The 26,697-nt window shown below is 34.5% G+C and overlaps 1 protein-coding gene across 5 annotated transcripts; it reads left to right on the forward strand.

Annotated features, from left to right (window-relative positions):
* Positions 1–809: 809 nt before the first annotated feature.
* LOC111276964 (uncharacterized) lies at positions 810–26,348 on the forward strand. Of its 5 annotated transcripts, none has more exons than XM_022862959.2 (26): positions 810–1,213; positions 1,927–2,007; positions 3,458–3,595; positions 4,615–4,725; positions 4,826–4,876; positions 4,992–5,092; positions 5,203–5,296; positions 7,091–7,222; positions 7,308–7,568; positions 7,679–7,757; positions 8,211–8,302; positions 8,405–8,488; positions 8,971–9,045; positions 9,182–9,229; positions 10,340–10,441; positions 10,648–10,877; positions 11,280–14,776; positions 14,876–14,955; positions 17,585–17,665; positions 18,985–19,056; positions 19,131–19,233; positions 19,351–19,405; positions 19,641–19,769; positions 19,873–19,990; positions 24,723–24,802; positions 25,536–26,348. In XM_022862959.2, exons 1-26 carry the CDS (start codon positions 1,049–1,051, stop codon positions 25,951–25,953), a joined length of 6,477 nt encoding a protein of 2,158 aa, XP_022718694.2. In that variant the 5' UTR covers positions 810–1,048; the 3' UTR covers positions 25,954–26,348. The 5 variants fall into 5 exon arrangements, with proteins under 5 accessions (XP_022718694.2, XP_022718702.2, XP_022718695.2 ...); XM_022862967.2 differs by having other exon boundaries at positions 815–1,213; positions 7,308–7,557; XM_022862960.2 differs by having other exon boundaries at positions 897–1,213; positions 8,405–8,449.
* Positions 26,349–26,697: the final 349 nt, after the last annotated feature.

Genomic DNA, 26,697 nt, shown 5'->3' on the forward strand with positions numbered 1-26,697 from the left:
AGAATTGGCGATAAATGTGAAGAACACATCTGACAAACATATTAAGACATACATATATATATATATATATATATATATAACTAAGTTCGATTGTCAAAACTGAGCAAAACCATTTTTTTATGAAACTTGTGATTCAATGAATAATAATTTTGATAAATGGACACCAAGATAATCCAAAAGCAAAAAATTAAATAAAGGCTAGTAAGTAGTAACTAGAATCATGGATTATTAAAACAATTTTGGCAAATACTTTATTCAAGTCAGATGTAAGCTAAGCATATATTGCCTGCCCTGCCCAGCAGAAAAGTTAAGCATGACTGGGAAGAATCAATGTTGCTTGCATATTTATTGATTCTTGTACAACAAATCTATAATAATTTTCAATTCAAAGATGTAACCATCCCAATTCCCAACTGATAAAAATGATAATTAGGTAACGACTGAATAAAAAAACACTCAAATTTCTACTGTTTCTTGTCAAGAGTTAAGTTTGAATTGACTAAAAAAAATGTAACTTTTTAAAAAATTAATATAAATGGATTCCTTCTAATATAAATATTTATTTCGAGAAATTATACAGACATATATATATATATATATAGTACTTTAAACCCAAAATCTTAAACCATGAAAAAGCCCAAACCTACATAAAAATCTAAAACGATAAAGCTCAATTTACAAGAACATAGAAATCCCAAATCAATTACTAAGCCCCAAACCTAAAATTATAGATAAAGCCCAAAAGTTAATGTTGTTAGATCGTTAACCCAAAATGACCATTTACTAGAAACCAAAAGGCCCCAAAGTTTAATCCAAGTTAGTCAGGCAATTTTGATTGAAGAAACCGAAAAGTTCTCATATTTGTCCCACAAAAAAAGTCTTCTCCTTTCTCCGTTAAATTAAGCAGAAGAGATTATTTCTCTGAGTCTGGGGAAAAACAGGGTCAGGCACCTTCCATCCCCTTCAGATTGAAAACCCAGAAAGCTTTAACAGAGAAAAAGAGGAAAAGAAGAAGCTTTTGAGGGCTTAAAGAAGATATTGAGAAAAGATGGAGATAGAATTGGAGCCAAGGGTGAAGCCATTGAGTTACAAAGTGAAAGCAACATCTCGAGAGTCACCCTCTCATAAAGCCTCTCACGTTCTCGACACCGACCTCAGGACTCATTGGTCCACTGCTACGAATACTAAGGAATGGATCTTACTTGAGCTTGATGTAAGTAACTTTTATAGCTTTTTTGTAATTATAGGTGGAATATTTTTCTTGGTTTTTTCATTTTTGTTTTTGTATCTATTTATGTTAATTTTTTGTGTTTTTTTTTTTTGGTGTTATTCTGTTTCTTGCTTTGCTGCTTAAATTTTGGTTCTCTGTCCTGTTTTGTTAATTTTTTTTCTTTTTTCTTTGAGGCAATTGTATGAATTTTTATAGAATTGCTCCTTGTTTTGAACATGAATATGAAGCCTGTTAGTTTAGTAAGCATGCATGTTTTGAACATTGGTTTTTGTTTTTATTATTATTTTTTTGAATGATTGAAGGATCAGGCAAGAAATTATACCAAATCTGAGTAAACTGCTGTTTTTTTTCTAATTGTTTGAAATTACCTCACTGTGAATATCAATACATGTATATTTCTATGAGCTGATAACTCCATGAATGTAATATAAGCCCATTTATGGTCTTGTTTTTCTTTGTTTCCTACTAATTGGAGTTCCAAACTCCATTAACCTAGATAAAGGTGAGATTGCAAGTGATTACTACTGCCTAGGGGCTTTTACCAGCAGTGTTGCTTGATATTCTTGCTTTCCTCTGGGTTATTGTAAAATTGTTGCAGATGTCAAATCACTTTACATGAATTTTAATGATTATATGTCATTGGAAATTTTCTAGTCATGTCTAAATGTTTTTCTCTTTGTTTTTGTTCTTCACAGGAACCTTGCCTATTGTCACATATACAGATTTATAACAAATCCGTGCTTGAATGGGAGATAGCTGTTGGCTTACGCTATAAGGTTGGGTATTCAACTAAACCATTTAGGTTTGATTTCCTTTGGTGTGATTTGATTCTCATGTTGAAAATCCATGCTTACCTTATTTTGTTAATGTTACTGTTTGCAACATTTATAGCGCATACGGTCAAGGTTATACTAGATGTGCATGGATTTTGCCAAGTGATGTTTTTACTTATTTCTGTGATGTTTTGTTTATTACCACATCTTGCTGTTATGCTAAGTTTTAGTTTCATCTAGAAAGTAGGAACATCTCTCAGAAACAATATATGCTGCAAAATGGATGAGTTTTCTCTCTTAGCAGATGGCTAAAGGTTAATTTTTTTCACAATTTATTGAGTAGTGAAATAATTTTTTACTCAAAATAATATTTGTCAAGAAGCTGAATGAGCAGTTTGGGGAACAGTAATTCCTAAGAAATAACTCAGGTATCCAGATAAAGTGAGCTAAACTCTTCAAATACAAACTCAATTATGTTATTGTTTTAGAAGGCTTGCTGTGGACTCCTGAGTCTAATTTCCTTAGCACCTGCAGACGAGCTGCATACTATTTTATTATTTTTTATTGTAACTGCAATGGCTTTTTTGGTCTGAAGAACACTGGTTTTGAGAATGAGTGATTCCCTTCTCACCTTAACTGCCCACTCTGAGAGCAGACAAGTAACATTTCACTTCTTAAATAGGAGAGTCTCAGGAATTATTTACTCTTTGGCTTATAATTGACCAATTGCATTATTTGCAACATAATTTACATACTTTTTCTTTCTTATGACTTGTTTACTAAATGGAAACACTATTTTGCTCATTACTTGGAGGTCTGGCCTTAGATTTCCTGCATTAACAGACATCCAGATTGAGAAGCAAGTGGTAAAATTAGGAAAAAAAAAAAAACAGTAATAAAACATCTTGCATTAGTTTTGCTTCTTCTTCATATGGTGGGGGAACAAAATACTGAATGATTCAGGCTAAGTGCAGTTTGATCCATGGTTGTAGGAGCCTCCTAAAGTATCTAAAGAGCCTTTAAAGGATCGCATACAAGTATCCATTTTCTGAGACCTTGTAAAGGGAGACTTGAACAGCAAGAGGGAAAATGAATGGAGTGAGCTAGCGTAGAGTATAATCCAAATCCCAACCAACAAGCCGTACAAATAACTAGCATGATAGAATTTCATAGTTTTGAATAAGAGCTAGACTAGAATGCATAATAGTTTTATTATTGGTTTGTTGTTGAATAAATTTATTTGTAACTTGAAAAAAGACTTATCTTCTAATTTATTTAAATCATCTAATTACACATAGCAGTGACTTGCATTCTTGTACCTTTATTCATTATTTTAATTACTGTGTGATATTTATCATGGGAACCGTGGAAGCATTGCTGCATGTGGGATTCTAAAATGCAATTTATCTTAAGCAATTTATCACATGGCTTGTTGACTGGGTTTTCTTTACAGCCAGAAACATTTGTAAAAGTTCGCCCCCGTTGTGAAGCACCTCGCCGTGATATGATGTATTCTATGAACTATGCTCCATGCCGTTATGTACGAATATCTTGTTTACGAGGAAACCCGATAGCAATTTTTTTTATTCAGGTGAGAATCATGTAGTTCTTTCAATGATAGATTTAAGGGGAATTACTCTATGGATTCATTCTGCATTACCATGATATTCTGCATTACTATGTTGATCATGAATATTTTTGTTGTCTTTTTCTTTCAAGGAAAAGAAAAAGAAAAAGAAAAAACTAGTGTAGTGAAAATGAATATGTTTAGTATCTAGCTGTTACGCAGCAAGCAATGGCCTGATAAATTAGTAATTACCCCTCAAAAAATTCTTCCTGTCTAATCTTTTTACTGGATCCTATTAATAATAGTTGTAGAAATTGGTATGGAAGGATTCATTTAACTGACTTTTTTTTGTGGTAACATCTATGAGCATAGTGTTCTTATTGCATGGATGATATTTAGTTTTTCTTTGGATATTCTGCAATATTTTTTGGGCTTCATCCAGTTTAATACTCTTTTGTTATCTAAATAAGCTAATACTAGATAGTTAATTAAAAACTCACTTCTTATTGTTAGAAAGCTAGATACATGTTAATTCTCATGCATGTAGTAGATGTTTTAATCCCCTTTCTGTTATTGAGGTTTGTTTTAATTGCATTTTGTGTTTATTATTTTGTGAAGCATTGATGAGGTTGTATCCATATCTTTTGTCAGCAACAAGTTCTTTTTGTTAATTCCCATAAGGTGCATTTAGCCTTGTGACACTAGTAAGGGAACTTGTCATTCTACAGATGAGTCATATGGACTTAGAAATCTTGGATGTAATGGATTTAGTGGACCAAGGTTCAAGTAATAAATGCAAAGTATTTACATGACATTGTAGCATGAGAGAAATCACAAAATTCAAGTAACAGCAAATGCTGTGTTCTTATTTGAATCATAGATGACAATATGCCTGTTTGATGATCACTATGATGCTAATTCCAGCTATTTTCCTTATGAGTTAAATTTACATTTTTTAATTGATGATTTCAATAATTCTGATGTAATTATTATTTATTTTTGTTATTGGCACTAAAGTTGTTTAAATAATTCTTGCCTCATAGTTGATCGGGATATCAGTGGCTGGTCTTGAACCAGAGTTTCAGCCAGTTGTTAATTACCTATTGCCACACATTATGTCACGCAAACAAGATGCTCATGATATGTATCTTCAGGTGAGCACCTTAAAAATGTTGCCTATAATACTACTTAGTGTTGTTGCCTTGATCATCATGTTTCTTTCTTCATTGCCTTCTGATGCCCATTAGTTTGTAGTTGCTTCAAGACATGACAAATCGATTACTTGTGTTCCTTCCCCAACTTGAGGTACATTTGCTTCTTATGTCATCAGTATCTTTCCTTTTCTTTCTTTTTCTGTTTGTTTTCTGGTATTTCCTCTGCCATTGCTTTTGCATTTGTGAACATATTTGTCATTTTTCAGGCAGACTTTGCTGGTTTTTCAGATGCTGCTGATTCCAATTTACGTTTTCTGGCAATGCTTGCTGGTCCCTTTTACCCAATACTTAATATAGTGAATGAAAGGTAGGTTTATCCTGCCTTTTTTCACGGAATTTATTAATTTACTTTGCATGTTTAGACTCTTTAGTCATTTTTTATTTAAGTTGATGGTCCATGGTGTTATTTTACTTCAGAGAAACTGCCAGATCTTCGGGCAATATTGCTGATTCTGAAGCTCCTAGAAATAGTCAGGCATTATCATCATTGACTGTTTCCTCTAACTTTGAGGTATCTCATGCGCACTTTTTTACATCGCCTTCCTTTGTCATTTACAATGGTTTACCTTTGATTTACTAAGCAAACTTATGTCCAGTTATTGGTAATGAGAGAGTTACTTAATTTTCATTTTGATTTGTTTGATGGAAAGATCTAGATATTCCTTATTCTGTTAAAAATAGTGTCTATATATTTCTTTAAGGATTCCAGTTTCTATTGTTCTTAAAAGAAATATACAATTTTAATATCAAAGAAGAACTTGAAGAGGACATTTCATGTGATCATTTATGGCTTTGTAAAATGGAAAAATACAGCTAGAATACTCTGTGATGCAAAGTTACCAGCCAACCTGAGCTCAAAATTTTTGTAGTGCCTCTTGAGTGCTGTTATATGGTGCTGAATGCTGGATTGTTAGAAAATAATATATAAAAAGGCATTACCAACAAATTGGTGAAGGTGGCTCCAATTTTGGATGATATAAGAGAATTTCAACTTAGATGGTTCAGTTACATGCAAGATGGTCCTAAGGATTCAACGAGATGAAAGAGTGATTTAAGACAAGGAATCATGTAAGGGTGGGTAGACCAATAAGTGTAACCGGTAAGCTGAGGTTTAATTTTCTAATAAAAATCTTAAGGAGTTTATTAGCCTTAAATTGGGTTAAATGGAGCCATATTATCAACTCCAACTAGATTGAGATTGTTAATTTGTGTTATATTTCAGATCAGCTCGTTATAAGATTTGGTTTAGTCATATGTTCAGGTTGGGGCTCTCTACCTGATGCTAAAAATATTTGTTAAATGCTTTAACATGGTCTTAGTGTCCCCCAGCTGGTCAAAGGTCGAATCATGGTCACCCTTATTCTATTAGTTAAATGTTAGCATGTCTGACTTAGGCCTATGCTTAGTTGATGTTGTCAACTAAACCGGTTTGTATATATGGGATTCTCAGAGAATAAAATATATCAATGGGCCCTCAGTTATGACTTGGTATTGAAGCTTAAGGTTGTTTGACAGCATTTTTGTTTTCACTTTCTTTAAAGATTACGAAAAATCTGTCTGGTAAATTAATTTTGTTTCCAACAATTAAAATCTATAATAAATTTTCCAATTTGTATTTTGGATGATTTTGATAAATTCTTCCCAAATATGAAAAATTGGTTTGTTGCCAAAGTTTTGTAACCGGTTATTAATCAAACTTGATGCTTGATGTTACAAAATTGAGAAAGAAATTTTCAAAATGAAAAATATATTAAATGAAAACATTTGCAGTGATACTAGACAACACCTAATTTGTTTGTTTCCCTTGTTCTTCATCCTGTTTGAACAATTGTTCATGTGACATCCCATATACCTCAATTGATCTATTTTGCTCACATGTGAGGAGTGTTAAGTAATATTATGTCCTACATCAGTTTGGTTTGGTTTTTTAGTGGAGTGGACTTATGGTCTTGCAACTATATGTCATTTAGTTTTAAACGGTGCTTTATTAGAGATGAAGGTTGTACTCAGTTAAACTGGGTTCGTTGTTAGAAACACATCTCTTAGGTACAGAAAGAGAAGTGTATATCTTTTTTCCATCTCCCTAAATTATATTGTTTGGTGATGCTTGTGCATGATTCCAGTATTACTCTGTATTCTTCTGTCTTTTACCAGCCTTACCACTTATATACCTAGTATTATCTGAGTTAAATTTTTGTTTTTGTGTGATAATATATATATATATATATCCATGTTGCATAACATTCTTGATTCGTTATAAGTAACTGAAAACTAATATGTCTCTTTTCCCTTTTTGCATGGGAAGCCAAGGAGATCCCGTAACACCTCACCTTTTGTCTTATCCACTTCCAGTTCCATAGTGTTCCGTCCTGATGCAATTTTTTTGCTGCTGAGAAAAGCATATAAAGATTCTAATCTAGGAACTGTTTGCAGAATGGTAATGCACCCATCTGCTTTTTACCTTGATAATGAAATTTCAGCTTAAAGATAATGTGCTTACCCAGCTGTACTTATATCCTTAGGCTTGTAGAATGCTTCAGAAGCTTACAGAACCACTTATGATGGCAGACGAATCAAACCTGTCAGCTGAAGTTACACCAGCTTTGGATGAGTCATCAAAATTAGAGTTCCCTTATCCTCTTCCGATGGCTGATTATTCAAAATTATTTGGGGAGGAATTCCAAGTGATAGATGATCACTGGGACACTAGAATTCTTAACGTCTTGGATGTGGGGGCAGTGGAAGAAGGGATTTTACATGTTCTCTATGCTTGTGCGTCACAGGTCAATTACAGTTTCAAGATATGATTCCTTTTAAGAATTATTGCACTTGCTATGCTGGTTTCTTTCATCTTGATCTAACAATTTAGATTTTCACTCTGTATGTTTTGCAGCCTCAGCTCTGCAGCGAATTAGCAGATGGTACTTCTGACTTTTGGTCTGCATTACCACTTGTGCAAGCATTGCTGCCAGGTAGGCTGACTATATCCATATAAGCTTTTAAGGTTGTCATAATTCTTTTGTTACATGATGGATTTGGCACATGTCACTGCCTCTTAAAGGTTATTTGGAAAAGTAAAAAATTTATACTTGTCATGTTGACTCTTTTTCTTGAAAAGTAGAAAAGTATATGCCATTTTGAAAATTTTCTCCAAACAGCAAGAAAGATAAAAATTGTGTTCAGATGTTTTAACTTTTTGCCTAATTATTTTAAATTATTAATAACTCATGTTGATGTTCATCTAAAAATTTGTTGGATTGGATAGCCAATATTGCATCTTCTTTAAATTTGTTAATTATTTCTCTGTTTGCAGCAGAAATATGCCATCAAACATTTTTAAGATAGTAATGACCATGGTTGAACTAAAATTCTTGAGCCTGTTATATTGAATCTATTCATTTTATTGGTTCCTTGTGGTGTTGCAGCACTTAGACCTTTCGTATGCAGTCCTGCTGATCATGTTGATGATACTTTTTCTCAATGGAAACAGCCTTTTGTTCAACAAGCTCTCTCTCAGGTTGCTGTGCTTTTCATATAAATGTGTGTTTGGGAAAAAAAGAATTTTTAGCTTAATGCTGTTGATTGATTGATTTCTATTTTCGGTGCTTTTTAATTGCAGATTGTTGTGACAGCATCATCTTCATTGTACCATCCACTTCTTCAGGCCTGTGCTGGCTACTTATCATCATATTCACCATCTCATGTTCGTAAATTTCAGTTCATTTTAATTATCCCAGAAGCAGTTATTCTCTCATTTTCTTCTATGGTTGTGAATTTTTTATCTTGATTGAAATATTCACATGTCATGATCTCTCTTTCTCTGACACACAAAACCATGTGCATACATAAGCTTGTGCAATATTAAAAAAGGCCTACTTACCCTGCAAATTAGTGTAACAGTATATGTAAAAAAGAAATCCTCTCGACTTACCTTGCAAGTTAGAATTTCATATGCCAAACTCGATTTTTATTGTAAATAAATATGTCAGCATTTGACTTGGCAACCAACTATTCAGGTTCTATTGGTCAAAATGGGATCTATAACAGTAGCTTGCAGGACTTATGCCCCTTTAATATGTTTTCTCCCTATACAAGCAAAAACCTCCTTAATATCTCATAGCTTACATTTCATAAGATTCATGTACTCAAAGAAACAAATTGGTTTAACCTCAACTTCTTCTACAGGCTAAGGCTGCATGTGTTCTAATTGATCTATGTTGTGGCGTGCTAGCCCCTTGGATAACTCAGGTCATTGCAAAGGTTGGTGTGGAGCATGTCTTCATAGTATAAACTTTATACTCGATGGTTGGTGATGCACCACTGATTGCCATTTATGTTTATAATTGTTCTTTTAATTAATTTTTTTAAATGTCATTATGGAACTTGATGGCTGCAGGTTGATTTAACTGTGGAGCTTGTGGAGGACCTTTTGGGCATAATACAGGTAATCTTATGAATCTTTGAAAATGAAAAAGAAAAATGGAATTCAAAGATAGATAATAAGGCATGATCATTTTACTTAAAACATGTATGTAGATTTTTATTTAAGTACAAAATTTAAACCCAGGAGATTTATATGACAGATCTTTACAGTTTATAACTGAGTGGGGTTGCTTGCTAAATGGTTAATTGCTGGTGTCCTTTTAGCACATTCCATGGCTTTGGTTGAGAATGAACTCAAAACTGTTATTCATAAAACCTTCACTTTGTGTTTAAAACTTGGCGAGATATTGAAATCAGGTTAGTTTTGAAACATTTTTTTCTAAGTGAAATGCATGTCATTTCTCAGTTTATTAGTCTGATTTTCATTTCAAAACTTTCATCTCTAGCTCATAATGAATTATGGCCTATCTGGCTTAAATGCTTAACAACTGTGGCATCATTGCAATATCGGGGCTGTGATATACTAAGTTTAACTTATTAAGATGTTTTGATTTGCATATGGTTGGGGATCCGTGATACTTGCAACTGGTGCAATCCCGTAAGGCCCATGCCCCATTCTGATGGCCAAAAATTGAAAGATAAAATTCATCCTCAACCAATCAATCTGAAGTGTTTGGATCTCTAACCACTTTTTATGCACCTTATATGGTTAATCAGTTTAAATGTCCCTTTGGTGAAATAACAAACCCTTCATACCACAAAATAAGCAAACCCATAACAAAGCACAAGGCATGCAGCATTCCTGGTATCTCAGGGAGAACCCACCCATGAATATAAGATCCCATGAAACTTAAACTGCTTTGGGATTTATAAGGGACCTTATATCAAAGAGAGGCATCTCTACCTGTTTTATCAATTGGTTTTAGGTCGATTCTTAACATAGTGTGATCCTAAATTGTTTGTTGACCTGCTCTCATAATCCAAGTGGTGGGCTCGTTAGTTTTAGTTATTACTGGGCCTACAAATAGAGGAAGGTATTAAGTAGTTTGGAATCACCTTTATGTTTCCTTTGTGCATGTACTATGCAGTGAATTTGTTGCCTACAACAATTTTTGTTTGTTTCTCTTATGTGATCTACTTATATTATTTTTCTTTTGACATCTCTTGTCAGGGAGCCCGCCACACAATGGCTCATGCTCGTGCTCGTGCTGCACTCAAATACATAGTGCTAGCTTTGTCTGGTCACATGGATGATATACTAGGGAAGTATAAGGTACCAAAATCGTCCTTTTCTTTTTGTACATATCTTTTTTTTGTGGAAACTGCCAAAATTCTGTGGGAATGCAATAGACTCGCCACCATTTGCACAATACCTCTAAGAGAAAGGAATTGATTTCATCTGGTTTACCATCCAATACAAATATTTGCTTGTTTTATCATTAGAAATCATGTTGTTAACTGTTCTATTGTACCTTTCAGGAAGTCAAGCACAATATTCTCTTTCTTGTGGAGATGCTAGAGCCTTTTCTTGATCTTGCCATAAGTACGTCAACAAGCAAAATAGCCTTTGGTGATGTAACATTTACTTTCCTGGAGAAGCAAGAGCAAACTTGTCTGATTGCCCTCAACATCATCCGTACAGCTGTTCGAAAACCAGCGGTTCTTCCCTCTTTGGAATATCAATGGAGGCGTCAATCAGTTGCCCCTAGGTATCTCATATTGTTGAATTCTATATCATTTTATTGGTATGCAGTGTTTTATTCTCACATTACTTTGGTGTGGAATGTTATCTGGAGGTTTGAACTTCTTTACTTTTGTAACTTGTTGGCATAGCATCATGAAATAATTTGGGCAATGATATGATGCCCTATACTAGAGTGATATCTAATTGGTAATTTGTATCTTTGATATCATTAACAATTGCAAGTGTGTGGAAATATTCAGATCAATTGCAGCATGGAAAACATATTTTTTTCCCTATATTTCCTTGGAAATTGAAAAGCTCATCTCTCAATGTCTTTCAACTAAGATTGCTAAATTTATCAGGGAATATCATATTGTGTTACATTGACTATATAGATAGTGATGGGTCTTTTAAACTGTCAATGCAGTGTTCTCCTTTCAATATTGGAACCCCGCATAGAATTACCTCCAGAAATTGACATGTGCAAATCTCCCATTTCTAAAGATGTTGAGCCTGAATCATTAAATGCTTCTTCTGTCCTACGTTCAGACTCTGATGGCAAGGCAGATATGTCTGATACAACTGTTAAGATGGATGCTTTCGAAGATGCTAGTCTTCTTTTTGCCCCTCCAGAACTTCAGAGTATCAATCTGACTAATGTTTCTAGCAGTTCTAAAGAAAAAGTCCTGGAATTAAACCAAGCGGAGTTAAACTCAGAACAGAAAGACATTGAGAAAAAATTTTCTAATCAATTTCAAAGCGGTTTAGTTTTGGATTCTGGTTTCACTGCTGAATACTTCAATTTGCAAGCAGACTATTTTCAACTTATGAACTTCGGAGACTGCGAGCTTAAGGCATCTGAATTTCAGCGGTTGGCTTCAGATTTACACTCGCAGCATGAGATTTCTATTGAAAGCCATGATGCTACTATAGATGCTCTGCTCTTGGCTGCAGAATGCTATGTCAATCCCTTCTTTGTGATATCTCTTAAAGCCAGTTCAAATATTATGAACCAGATGAGCGCCAGTGGGGTAAAAATTCTGAAGGTTTTTGAAATTTCGGAGCTTAGAAGGGCTTCGAAGAAGACTAACAATAATTTGCAAAGAATAGCTCATCTTGAACAGAACAGAGACAAGGTTGTCATTAAAATACTCCTTGAGGCTGCTGAATTAGATAGGAAATATCATCAAAAGTTGTCAGATGGAGAAGATTGTCAAAGCTACACTGCAGAATCTGATGAACAAGTCATAGAGATGTCTCCCTTTGATATACAGTCAGCGGATGCTGTCACCTTGGTTCGACAAAATCAAGCTTTATTGTGCAATTTTCTGATTAAGCGATTACAAGGAGTACAACATTCTTTGCATGAAATTCTCATGCAGTGTCTTGTGTTTCTGTTGCACTCGGCCACTAAGCTACACTGCACCCCTGAATATGTGATTGATATCATATTGCAATCTGCTAACTACCTTAATGGGATGTTATCATCTTTGTATTGTCAGTTCAGAGAAGGCAAGTGCCAGTTGAATCCTGAAAAGATACATGGAATACAACGCCGTTGGATTCTGCTGCAAAGATTGGTAATTGCTTCAAGTGGTGGTGGTGTTGCATCTGACTTTGCAATGAATATCAACAATGGCTTCCGCCATGGAAACTTAATTCCTCCGTCAGCCTGGATGCAGAAAATATCCACATTTTCTCATTCTACTTCCCCTCTTGTTCGCTTCCTCGGCTGGATGGCAGTATCTCGAAATGCAAAACAGTTCATAGAGGAGCGCCTTTTCCTAACTTCAGACATGTCAGAACTGACATATTTACTCTCTATATTTGCAGATGAGCTTGCAGTAGTAGATAAATATGTTGATCCTAAACATGAAGATCGAAAGATTGAACAATCTGGGGGTAAACAAGATTCTCCAATCCCTAATAGCTTTGAACTTGCTGATGGGCAGCTTGGAGATCAATCTTTCCATGTCATCTACCCTGATCTCTGCAAATTCTTTCCAAGTATGAAAAAGCAGTTTGAAGCTTTTGGGGAAATCATTTTGGAAGCTGTTGGGTTGCAGCTAAGATCACTACCTACTGCTGTTGTTCCTGATATTTTGTGCTGGTTTTCTGATTTGTGCTCATGGCCTTTTTTCCACAAGGGCCAAGCTATGTCACAGAGTAGTTCTAGTCATTTAAAGGGCTATGTTGCAAAGAATGCCAAGGCAATAATTCTCTACATACTAGAAGCCATTGTTGTGGAGCACATGGAAGCACTGGTGCCTGAGATACCAAGACTGGTGCAAGTTTTGGTATCCCTCTGTGGAGCCTCTTATTGTGATGTGTCTTTTCTTGATTCTGTATTAAATCTGTTAAAGCCAATTATCTCATATTCATTGCATAAGGTTTCTGATGGGGAGCAATTATTAGTTGGTGATTCTTGTCATAATTTTGAGTCTTTATGCTTTGATGAGCTTTTCAGTAACATCAGACAAAGAAATGAGAATCAAGACAGTTCCGTTGAGAAAGTATTTAGCAGAGCACTGACAATTTTCATACTGGCTTCTGTCTTTCCAGATTTATCATTCCAACGTAGAAGAGAACTGTTGCAGTCATTACCATTATGGGCTGATTTTACTGCTTTTGAGCCAACTACTTCTTTTCATGACTACCTCTGTGCTTTCAATGGTGTTATGGGAAGTTGCAAGGTTTTCTTACTTAAGAATTTGAGGGTTTGTAATTTTATTCCTCTTCAGTTTTCCCCCTGTTCTGACTCCACGACACTTGGTGAAAGTGGCTCAGAATCTTTTTCATGGTTTCTTAATGATATATTACATTGCTCTACTCCAAATGAAACTTCTGAGAAGCTGGAAAGTAACAACTTTGATGCTTTTGTCTTGAATGAGAAAGATTACAATCTGTCTCACGAGCAAATAGAGGACTTTACAAAAGCCTTAGAGGGTCTTATTTCCAAGCTTTATCCATCTATTGAGCAATGTTGGTCTCTTCATCATCAGCTTGTAAAGAAGCTGACTATTACATTGTCACAGTGTTTCATGTACTTGAGATGTTTGTCTTCAATTGCTCCAGCAATTCATAATGCTGAAGGGGATAACAGTGAAAATTTTTTGCGTTCGAAATCAGTTGACCAGTTGCCAGCTCAGTGGAAAACTGGTCTTGAAGGTCTTGCTGGAACAATTTTGATGCTCCAAGAAAAGGCTTGCTGGCAAGTTGCATCTGTGATTCTTGATTGCCTTCTCGGAGTGCCCCTCAATTTTCCTCTTGATGATGTTATTGATCCTATTTGTACAGCAATCAAAAACTTTAGTTGCAAGGCACCAAAAATCTCTTGGCGTTTGCAAACTGATAAATGGTTGTCGATATTATTGATAAGAGGCATCCATAGCCTTCATGAAAGTGAAATTCCTCCTCTAGTTGATATGTTTGTTACAATGCTGGGCCACTCTGAACCAGAGCAACGCTTCATAGTGCTTCAGCACTTGGGTAGATTGCTAGGACAAGATGAAGATGGTGGGAAAGCTGTACAGTCTTCTAAGTTTTGCAGTAAGATAGTTTCCCCCGGCTTAGTTCATTCTATTCCTGAAAAGATACTATCGGCTTTGGTCTCAAGTACATGGGATCAGGTGGCTGTTCTGGCATCATCAGATGTATCATTAACCTTGAGGGCTCGTGCAATGACACTTCTTGTAGATTATATCCCATTTGTTGAGAGGCCTCAGTTACAATCCTTCCTTGCAGCTGCTGATAGTCTTCTATATGGCTTGGGCCAGCTTGTTTATCCTATTTGTGAGGGACCATTACTTAAACTTTCATTAGCACTTATTATTAGTGCTTGTCTATACTCTCCAGCTGAAGATATTTCTTTAATTCCTCAAAAGGTTTGGGAAAATATTGAGACTTTAGGGTTTTCCAAAGCTGGTATGTACTCATGTCATTTTGTTTGTATAAATCTAGCCTAAACAATAAGCAAAAGTTGTGTGCATTTTAATTAGTTTTTTTTTTCCTTCCCTTCTATAGAATACAGACTTCCAGATCTTCAGAAGAAGGCATGCCAAATCTTGTGTAAGTTGAGAAATGAAGGAGATGATGCTAAAGAGGTATGTTATAGTACAATTGCGAAGATATGTAGAAAATGCTTTGGTGTTTGGTTTCTAGAAAAGAAAAATGCTTTTTTATGTGTTAATACTTGTGGAAAAACTAAGAAATAGAACTGTGTAGAAAACTAAGAGTAAAACTGAATGTTTATTGAAAAATTGCCCATTAAGAATTGTACAAGCACCTTGGTTTATATACAACTAACTAGTAGGTAAACTAGGAAACTAAATCTTCTTAAAATCGATCCTATAATTGAGGGAGTGTCTATCCGAATTTTCTGTCCTTAATTCTAGGGATACAAATACTTAATTCTAGAGATACAAATATAAACATACAGATTACAAGATTACCATCAGCTATAAATAAGTGTTTTCCCTCACTCCCCTTCAAGCTGGTGAATAGGTGTTTTCCATTCCCAACTTGGAAATAATTTCTTGAAATGTTGCACTGCTAAGATCTTTAGTCAATGCATCTGCAAGTTGACCCTTGGTTGATACATATGGTGTACAAATCAACCTACTGTCTAGTTTCTCCTTTATGAAATTTTGGTCTACCTCAATGTGTTTTGTTCTGTCATGTTGCATAGGATTGTGTGCAATACTTATTGTAGACGTGTTGTCACAGTAGAGTCTCATTGGTCCATCCCACTTGATCTTCAAGTCTTCTAGGATAATCTTTAACCATAGTAGTTCACAAATTCCTTGAGCCATTACTTTGAACTTTGCTTCAGCACTTGATTTTGCCACTACATTTTGTTTTTTTACTCTTCCAAGTCATAAGATTACCACCTAGGAAAGTGCAGTAGCTTGAGGTTGATTTTCCATAAGTTACTGAACTTGCATAATCCGTATCTGTATATGCTTCTAGAATCAGTCTCAAATTTCTTTTGAATAAGAAACCTCTCCTAAGATTGGCCTTCAAATAGTGTAATACATCATAGACAGCTTGTAGGTGCACTTTTTTAGGACCATGCATAAATTGACTTATCACACTCACAACATATGCTATATCAGGTCTGGTATCTGAGAGATAAATGAGTCTTCCAACTAATCTCTGGTACATCTCTCTATCTATAGCAGCATCTTTATTAGCTTCTCCAAGTTTATGATTTATAAAGGATTTGTAAGTTTACATGCGAGCTTCCTAGTTTCCTTCAAAAGATTCATTGCATATATCTGTTGTGAGATGAAAATACCATGCCATGAGTGAGCTACTTAATTCCTAGGAAGTATTTCAATCTCCCTAGCTCTTTTATCTCAAATTCTCTAGCCAAACACAGTTTTACTGATTCTTTCTCTTTTTCATCATTTTCGGTTACAATTATATCATTAACATATACTAATAAAACTGTGACTCTCCCTAAATCAGTGTGCTTGATAAACAATGTGTGATCTCTTTGACTCTGCTTGTATCATCATCACTTTGGCAAATCTCTTGAACCATGCCCGAGGAGATTGTTTAAGGCTATATAAAGCATTTTTCAGCTTGCATACTTTGTTTGCTTTTAAATGACCTCCAAATCTTGGTGGAACCTTCATATGTATTTCTTCTTCCAAATCACCATGTAGAAAAGCATTCTTTACATCAAATTGTTGAAGTTGTCAATTGTAATTTGCAGCCAATGATAACAAAATCCTAATTGTATTCTTCTTGGTAACTAGAGCAAAAGTTTCCTGATAATCCACTCCATAAGTTTGAGTGTAGCCTTTAGCCATCGACCTGGCTTTATACCTTTTAACAGTACCATCTGCCTTGTATTTTATAGTGAAAATCCATTTACATCCAACTAGATTTTTTTCCTTAGGCAACTTTATCAGTTCCCATGTCTTATTTCTCTAAGTCCTCCATTTCTATTTTCATGGCTTGAATCCATTTCTCACTGGATAATGCCTTGGATAATGTAGTTGAAATAGTGTTTAGGCTCACAAGGAAATTTTTGTGGGATGGTGAGAATTTTTCAAATGACACAAAATTAGAGATTGGGTATAATGGATGCTTAGTACATTTTTTGATTCATTTCCTAATGGCAATAGGCAGATCATAATCACTAGTTATAGTTTTAGAAGATTCATGCTCATTTTGAGAAATAGAGTCAAAGACTGTAGTTATCTTATTTCTAGAGTTAGGATCAGGTTTTTGGACTTGCACGAGTTCAGGATCTGGAACTTTCCTCTTGACTACACCTGTAATTCCTTTATAGAATCAAGAATAATATTATCCTTTGTCATATCTTCTGTGTGGAAAACTAAGAGTAAACCTGAATACATATTGAAAAATTGCTCATTAAGAATTATACAAGTACCTTAGGTTTATTTACAACTAACTAGTGGGTAAACTGGGAAACTAAATATTCCTAAAACTGATCCTATAATTGAGGAATTATCTATTCTAATTTTCTGGCTTTAATTTTAGGGATACAAATACTTAATTCTAGAGATACAAATATAAATTTACAGATTACAAACAGCTGTAAATAAATGTTTTCCCACAATACTCATACCTATACTTATGTGCTAATGTTTGTATGAGTACATAAAATCTTATGTATATAAGGATTTCTTGATCCACAAAATTTGTGCTTATTCACTTGTAGACATTATCATAATAGACTGACCTACTCTGTCTGTAAAGGTCCTGAAAGAAGTGCTCTCTTCAAGTTCTCCAAAACAATCTGACCCTGAATTTGGGAGTACCCGGGAATCAATTCTTCAGGTAAGAGTGATTATGATTCTTCTATTTTTTCTTTTTTCTTTTTAAATGTTCTGTTACATCGTTGTTAGAAAGTTGGCACCAGCCATAACATGAATTGACTGCAAAAAATCACTATTACTTTGATTTCATGCAATCTAGTATCTCATATATCAGTAACATTGAACCAGTTTTATGTTATGATGGTATTACATGAAGTTTTGGTCAACAATTGTCATCTATTTGAAAAAAGAATTATGTTTTCTCAATTGAAAATACATCAGCAGGTAAATGTCTTTTAGAGTCTGACTTGACTACTTTAATTCATGTGTTACCATTGTAACTTTGAACGTTTGTTTGATTGCATACACTTGTGTTCCTTTTCTTTCCTCTGTCTTCTTGTCTGCTAGCTCTTTGCAATGTTGAGTTTCTTCATGTCTTCCATTGGCCTTGCCTAGAACTATTTTAGAACAGCCATAGTTTTACTCCAAAAAGCTAATTATACTAATTTTAATATTCCTTTAATCTCTATACAGCTTTGCAGTTAGTTAAGTTCTTCCATATAGGCCTTGTATTATATGGTCAGACAGCTATAATTCTACTCCAAAATGCCTATTCTACTAAATTTAATCTTCCTTAGCAACTAATTTACTTTTAGATACTTGGCTTTATACTTGTCCTATTGGTTCAATTGGCAACAGTTTTTGGTTATACAATGCTTTAGATTTTATTTTTTGATTGTTTTGTAAAAACTAGCATTTTATTTAGGGGGCACCTCTTGGTTTCTTCTAAGGCTATATTTCGTCATCTATAAAAATAAATAAATAAATGAAACAAAAATTGAAGCAGTCAGCAGTCCTACATAAGTATTGATTTGATTTTAGCATCCATGGTAGCAGTCAGCCGATCTCTGCTCTCCACTTATCTTGTTAAGATAAAATAAGATCTTGTATCTGATTTGCTGTCAACGCTTCTATAGGTAATTTGTAACTACCTTACATCATGAGATAATATGTTTTCTCATTGCTTTAATTTTACATGTATATAATATTGAAACGATTTTGTTTTATGTTGAAAGCTACCATTTTAGATTATTATTACCAGTATTCTGACTTCCGTTGTAAAAGAAAAAGAAAAAAGAAGAGAGAAAGAAAAGATATTTCAATTATGTAGAAAATAAAGTTGGGAATTGGACAAGAATATTATAGACTATCTGCCTGCTTACATTATAGTTTTCTTCTTCCTCTTTGGCCTCTCCAATTTTTTGTTTCTTCTGATATGAATCGTCCACTGTCTTATGTCTCGTAACCTTATCTCTAACAATCATAATTTATTTATAACAGGTCATTGCTAATCTAACTTCTGTTCAGTCATACTTTGATATATTTGCAAAAAAAACTGACCAAGAGGCTATGGTAAGCTTGTAAACATTTTGCTGTTTCCCAATTTGGACTTCCAGATGCGGTTATTTAAACTTCTTATGCTACAGGAACTAGAAGAGGCTGAAATGGAATTGGATCTTATTCGAAAAGAAGCTGCACTGCAAGAATCATTGAAAGATTCTGAAGGGCATCAGCTTCCGCATCTAGCCAGTAATATTTCTGTTCATAATATGGTCTTCATCATTCATCTTCTTTTCTCTAAGTAACATGGTCTTAATCTAGCACCCTAATGCTTTTTATTTATCATGCAACTTTGCTTTTGCCCAGCTCCTGTGGGAGATGAAAACCGACTTCAGCAAATCAAGGAGTGCATTCATTCTTTGTAAGTTCCACTTCTACTTCGAAGTTCCATGTTTACAAAAAGAAAATAGAATAAAACTCGGTACAGTTGGCTTCATTTACCTACTAATCAAGATTTGGTTTATTTCTTTTCTCAATTTTACAATTCAAACTTCATTTCACATGCTCTGCTGACAGCCTCGGTGACTTTGCTCACTTAGGGTGCCAGAAATGTTAGATTTTATAGTCATAATTTTGACATGACTCTATTACTGCAGAGAGAAGAACAAACTTGAAGAAGATATTGTAGCTCGCAGGCAACAGAAACTTCTTATGAGGCGTGCTCGTCAAAAATACCTGGAACAGGCAGCTTTACGAGAAGCTGAGCTTTTGCAAGAACTTGATAGGTTTTGCTTGTGTTGCTTAGTTCCAGATTATTAAAATTATATAATTTTAGAGTGAGCAAATACGTCTACAACAGTTGCTAACAGCTTGCCTTTTGTGTGCCAGGGAAAGGACAGCTGAAGCTGAAAAAGAGATTGAGAGACAGCGCTTGCTGGAACTTGAACGTGCTAAAACAAGGGAACTACGTCACAATTTTGATATGGAAAAGGAGAGGCAAACACAGGCATGGCACTTGCTGATTTTATCAATCTTATTATAATTAGATTTTACACAAACTTTATTGAGCATTTTTTAGTGCGTTGAAACTTGAATGTCAGAAATTTGGCAGATAATATGAGTAGACTTTGATAGTGATCCTTTGCTGAAAATGCATTTATTGTCTCTGAAGTACACCTTTTCCTCTGTCTTTATACAAAATATCAGAGAACCGCTGCCCTTTACTATGGATGCCTTTGCACACCAAGTGTCCTCGCTATATATTGTGGAAAAACTGAGAAATAAAACTGTGAAAAACTAAGAGTAAAACTGAATGTATATTGAAAAATTGCTTATAAAGAATTATACAAGCATCTTAGGTTTATATACTAGGAAACTAAAGCTGATCCTATATTTGAGGGATTGTCTATCCTAATTTTTTGTCCTTAATTCTAGGGATACAAATACTTAATTCTAAAGATACAAATATAAATATACAGATTACAAAATTACAATTAGCTGTAAATAAGTGTTTTCTCACACTCCCCCCCAAGCTGGTGAGTAGGTGTTTTCCATTTCTAGCTTGGAAATAATTTCTTGAAATATTGCACCGCTGAGAGCTTTAGTCAACACATCTGTAAGTTGACCTTTGGTTGATACATACTGTGTACAAATCATCCCACTGTCCAATTTCTCCTTTATGAAATGCTAGTCTACTGCAATGTGTTTTGTTCTGTCATGTTACACAAGATTGTGTGCAATGCTTATTGCAAACTTGTTATCACAATAGATTCTCATTGGTCCATCCTACTTGATATTCAAGTCTTCTAGGATAATCTTTAACCATAGTAGTTCACAAATTCCTTGAGCCATTGCTCTGAACTCTGCTTCAACACTTGATCTTGCCACCACATTCTATTTTTTACTCCTCCAAGTCACAAGATTACCATCTAGGAAAGTGCAATAGCCTAAGGTGGATCTTTTATTAGTTACTGAATCTGTATAATCAACATCTATATATGCCTCTAGAACCAGCCTCAAATTTCTTTTGAATAAAGTACTTCTCCTAGGATTGGCCTTCAAATAGTGCAATACATGGTAGACAACTTGTAGGTGCACTTCTTTAGGACTATGCATAAATTAACTTATCATACTCACAGCATATGCTATATTAGGTTTGGTATGTGAGAGATAAATGAGTTTTCCAACTAATCTCTATTACATCTCTCTATCTACAGCAACATCTTCATTAGCCTCTCCAACTTTATGATTAGGATCTTTAAGGGTATTTACAGGTTTACATGCAAGTTTTTCAATTTCCTTCAAAAGATCCATCACATATTTCTGTTGTGAGATGAAAATACCATGTTGTGAGTGAGCTACTTCAATTCCTTGGAAGTACTTCAATCTCCTAGCTCATTTATCTCAAATTCTCTAGCCAAAAACTGTTTTAGAGATTCTCTCTTTTTTTCATCATCTCCAGTTATAATTATATCAACATATACTAATAGAACTATGACTCTCCCTGAATCAGAGTGCTTGAAAAGCAATGTGTGATTTCCTTGACTCTGCTTATATTCTATTGCTAACCTTACTTTGGCAAATCTCCTGAACCAAGCCCTAGGAGACTGTTTAAGACCATATAAAGCCTTTTTCAACTTGCATACTTTGTTTGCTTCTAGATGACCTCCAAATCCTGATGGAACCTTCATATATATATTTCTTCTTCCAAATCACCATGTAGAAAAGCATTCTTTACATCAAATTGTTGAAACTGTCAATTGTAATTTGTAGCCAATGATAACAAAATCCTAACTGTATTCATCTTGGCAACTAGAGCAAAAATTTCCTGATAATCCGTTTCATAAGTTTGAGTGTAGCCCTTAGCCACCAACTTGGCTTTATACCTTTCAACAGTACCACCCGCCTTGTATTTTATAGTGAAAACCCATTTACACCCACTTGGATTTTTTCCTTTAGGCAACTTTACTAGTTCCCATGTCTTATTTCTCTAAGGCTTCCATTTCTATTTTCATGACTTGAATCCATTTCTCATTGGATAATACCTCGAATAATGTAGTTGAAATAGAAATAGTGCTTAGGCTCACAAGGAAATTTTTGTGGGATGGTGAGAACTTTTCAAATGACACAAAATTAGAGATTGGGTATAGTTGATGCTTAGTATATTCTCTGATTCATTTCCTAATGGCAATAGGTAGATTATAATCACGAGTTATAGTTTTAGGAGATTCATGCTCATTTTGAGAAACAGAGTCAAAGATTTTAGTTATCTCATTTCCAGAGTTAGGATTAGGCTCTTGGACTTGCACTAGTTCAAGATCTGGAACTTTCCTCTTGAGTACACTTGTAATTCCTTTATAGAATCAAGAATAATATTATCTTTTGTCACATCTTCTGTGTTTGGAATGGGTTCAGACTCAAATTCAGTGTCTGACTTGGACTCAGAAGAAACAGGTTTAGACTCAGAAGAATTAATAGGTGAAAATGTTGAAGAGGACAACTCAACCAAAAAGAAGTCGTTATCCTTATCTTTCATTAATGAAGTCTTCCCTTGAAGATAAGGTTAAGTAAAAAATGGTTTACTTTCTTCAAAAGTGACATATACAGCCACAGAATTTTTTGGTAAGAGGATGATAGCACTTGTACCTTTTATGAGTTGATGAATATCCCACAAAAATGCACTTAATTGCTCTAGGATCCAACTTTCCTCTATTATGATTGTGAACATTAACAAATGATGTACAACCAAATCTCCTCTGTGTGAGGTTGTTTGTGGTATTAAAGTTGGGATAATATTGTGAGAGTAGTTCCATAGGAGTTTTAAATCTCAAAATCCTTGAAGGTAGCCTATTTATAATATGTGTGGCAGTGAGAACAGCTTCCCCCCAATAGGATTTGGGTACATTTTCTTGAAAAAATAAAGCTCAAGTTGTGACTAGTAAATGACTGTTTTTTTTCTCTGTCACTCCATTCTGCTATAGAGTATTAACACAAGATGACTTATGGATAATTCCTTCCTTTTGGAAATAGGTAAATAAACTTTGGTTGAAATAGTGTCTTGCATTATCATATCTAAATCTCTTAATTTTCACTCCAAATTGATCCCAGATTATGTTTTGGAAGCTTAAAAACACACTATTCACATCTAATTTGGATTTAAGTAAAAATATCGAAGAGACCTTGATATAATCATCTATGAAAAAAACAAACTACCTTATACTAGAAATATTAGGAATTGTAGAGGGACCTCATATGTTACTATGAATTAAGTAAAAAAGAGTAGAACTTCTTTTATTGCTAACTGGAAAAAACACACATGTATGCTTTGCAAGTTCACAAACATCACAATGAAAATTTTCGACATTTAATCCATTGAACAAAGAAGGAAACATGTTTTTCAAAGTTTCAAAAGAAGGATGTCCAAGACGAAAATGATAAAGCCAAATTTTGTCTTTATTAGGGGATATTTTAGAAAGAAATGACAAAGGTAAACTATTCTTAATATTACTTGTGTTGTTTGATGTCTCAAGATAGTATAGTCCATCCTTCTCCTTGGCAAATCCAATTCTTTTCCCTGAACACGGGTCCTGAAATTCATTGTAAGAAGGATAAAAAGTTACTTTGCAATTCATGTCTCTGGTAAGTTTTTGTATAGATATTAGATTAGTAGATAATCTAGGAACATGAAGAACATTTTTAAGAACAAATGAGGGATTAATTTGAACATCTCCTAATCCTACCACTGTAGTAAGTGAACCATTTTCAACAGCAATTTTCTTATTACTAGGACACAAGGTATATGTACTAAACTTCTGTGAGGAATGTGTCATATGGTCTGTGGCTTCTGAGTCAATGAGCCAAGAACTTGTAATAGGTTTAATCGAGACATTTAATTCATAAGAACCAGAAGCTTTACTTCAACTAAAGACCTTACCCAAAGAACATATCCTAGTAGGCTTTTCGGGAGTTATCAATAGGCATCTTAGTTTCTCAATCTTTTCTCTGTCCGACTCTCTTTGTTCCCAAGACTTCTATAGTATTCTGGTGATTTTACCAATTGTCACTTCCTTAAATTGGGTAGTAGTGGCAGATTATGCTTTCTCTGGCATGGTTATCTTTCTCAGAATTAAAACGAGTCCTAATAATAAAGGTTTAACCAGAGACAATTCTAGGCAATGAAGGCCAAAGAAGGAAAAAATAAGACTAAAAAATTTAACAAGATTTAGCTATGAAGGCCTGAAGTAGAATTTAGCAATGAAGGCTGAAAAAATTTTCTTCCCAAGAAGAGCCTAAAGCTCTGATACCATGTGGAAAACCTAAGAAATAACACTGTGTGAAAAAATAAGAGTAAAACTGAATGTATATTGAAAAACTGCTCATAAAAAATTATACAAGCACCTTAGGTTTTTATACAATTAACTAATGGGTAAACTAGGAAACTAAATCTTCCTAAAGCTGATCCTATAATTGAGGGATTGTCTATCCTAATTTTTTGTCCTTAATTCTAGGGATACAAATACTTAATTCTAGAGATACAAATATAAATATACAGATTACAAGATTCCAATCAGCTGTAAATAAGTGTATTCCCACATATATGATGGACACTCTATCCTTTTCTTCCTCCCTTTCTGTTCTAAGTTATATGTGATTCTCATTATCAGTAATGTTCAAGTTGTTGGTGACTTAAACAGCAAGTACAGGATGATCATTTTTGTTTCTTGGCTTGTGAAATGCAGAGAGAACTTCAGCGAGAATTGGAGCAAGCTGAATCTGGACTAAGGTCTTCAAGGCGTGACTTCCCTTCATCTCATACTAGGTATGGCTTTTTTTCATCTTTGTCAAACTAATCATTCATTCTGGTGTTTTTTTTCCCCAGTGGGCCAAGTACTAGCTTATAAAGAGTTACCAAATCTACAACAACAACAACAAACTAACCCTTATATCCTATAGTTACCAACTCTATTGTGACAAAAAGTAACATTATTCTATTATAACATTAGTTATAAGATAACCTATTAATCATAATTTGCTTTTGAGAATACTTGCATTACTTGCTATTTGTAAGTTATGGTTATTTGGCTTGATGAATTTGGCAAAATTTTTTCTGCGAGACATCATAATTTGTTTGTTCTGCATATTAAAAAAATTCAAGTAGAACTGTGGCTTTCTAGGTGCAATCTGCTCGTTTTTGTTTCCTTTGAAGTATACAAGATTGCAGATGGGATGGATTAAGTTTCTTGATATCTGATAAAAATAATAGCAGCTAGTATATCTCTGCTAATTTAAGAATAACAGTTGTCTGTTTTATGTGTCTGTTTATTTGAATTTTCTATGATTATGGTCTACTTGGTGAGTTAAAATTCTAGTATGCTCTTTATTGGGCTTGATTTGCTGTATCCCATTCATGATTATTCTTATCAAGTAACTACTACCTTCTATTTTTCTCCCTTTTGAACGGTATTAGCCTTTACTTAAGTACAACATTATTAACAGTGCATGGAATTTGCATTAAAATGCTTTTTCTGTTATGTAATTTTCATCTGCAATAGGCCTCGGGAAAGGTATCGTGAGAGAGAAAATGGAAGACCAAGTAATGAAGGAAGCACGAGAACTAGTAGCAGCCTGCAACCTGAAACTACCACTAGTTCATTGATTGCTGCAACACCAACGATTGTTCTGTCTGGATCACGATCGTTTTCAAGCCAGCCCCCCACCATTTTACAGTCACGTGACCGTGGAGATGAATGTAGCAGCAGTTATGAAGAAAATTTTGACGGAAGTAAGGATTCAGGAGACACAGGTAGTGTTGGTGATCCAGAGTTAGTATCCACATTCGATGGCCAATCAGGTGGTTTTGGGTCTTCCCAAAGGCATGGATCTAGGGGGAGCAGCAAGTCCAGGCAGGTATTAGAGAGAAGAGAGAGGGATGGTAGACGTGAAAGCAAGTGGGAGAGGAAACATTCTTGACCAATTGCGAGAGAAATGGCTAGGTTATTACGAGTCAAAGTGAGCATACATAAAGGGTCTTCTGTTGTGCAATTTTACCATCTCCTTATAGAATTTGAGAGGAATTGAAAGAGGCCATTGAATCCTGAGGTGATTCTGGTTCATGTTGTACTTGCACCTCAATGTTGAATATATAAACTGTTGTTGTAGCTTCTGCCCCAATGACCATATAATTTGTCAAGAGGGAAATAGTATTCAACCTTTAATAGTGGGGTATGATTGTATAAATTATACCGTTGTTCCTTTTATCAGTAAGAAATTTTCAGTGTCTGGGTGAAAGAACTCTCTCTTTAGCCATTTGACTTTGTTGGAATTAAAGTAGCTTCCTGATCAGACAGGCAAGGATGTTTTCTGTACTATCCTTCTCTTGAATTGATAAGTGAATCATCTCTGAACAAAATGGTTGGAGTTGAAACTTTAAACCCAGGAGGATAACACTGTCAAGGAAGATGTACTGGTTCATAGACAGATAATTTTATCTATTGGTCAACCAAAACCGAAACAAGTGGCAAGACCACTAAATTTTGGTTAAATAAACCCTCTTTTTTTTTTAATTTACTTCAAACTTGGAAAATCATATGAACATAGACTTGGTTGTTTGTGATAATTGTAATAATAATTACTTTTGCAGCAATAAACATTGTGAAACTTTATTACTTTAATTAATTTAAAAAATATATTTGACTCTATAAAATAATGTGTATA

The sequence above is a fragment of the Durio zibethinus genome, chromosome 7 (genome assembly GCF_047325235.1).
Source record: "Durio zibethinus cultivar Kanyao isolate XHJ-2024 chromosome 7, ASM4732523v1, whole genome shotgun sequence".
Taxonomy (NCBI): domain Eukaryota; kingdom Viridiplantae; phylum Streptophyta; class Magnoliopsida; order Malvales; family Malvaceae; genus Durio; species Durio zibethinus.

Bases quoted from the DNA above. Each gene is read 5' to 3' on its own strand.
- LOC111276964 (XM_022862959.2), top strand. From the start codon at position 1,049: ATGGAGATAGAATTGGAGCCAAGGGTGAAGCCATTGAGTTACAAAGTG. The intron at 2,008-3,457 runs GTTGGGTATTCA...TTTTCTTTACAG, and splicing joins CTGTTGGCTTACGCTATAAG to CCAGAAACATTTGTAAAAGT. The intron at 7,223-7,307 runs GTAATGCACCCA...TTATATCCTTAG, and splicing joins TAGGAACTGTTTGCAGAATG to GCTTGTAGAATGCTTCAGAA.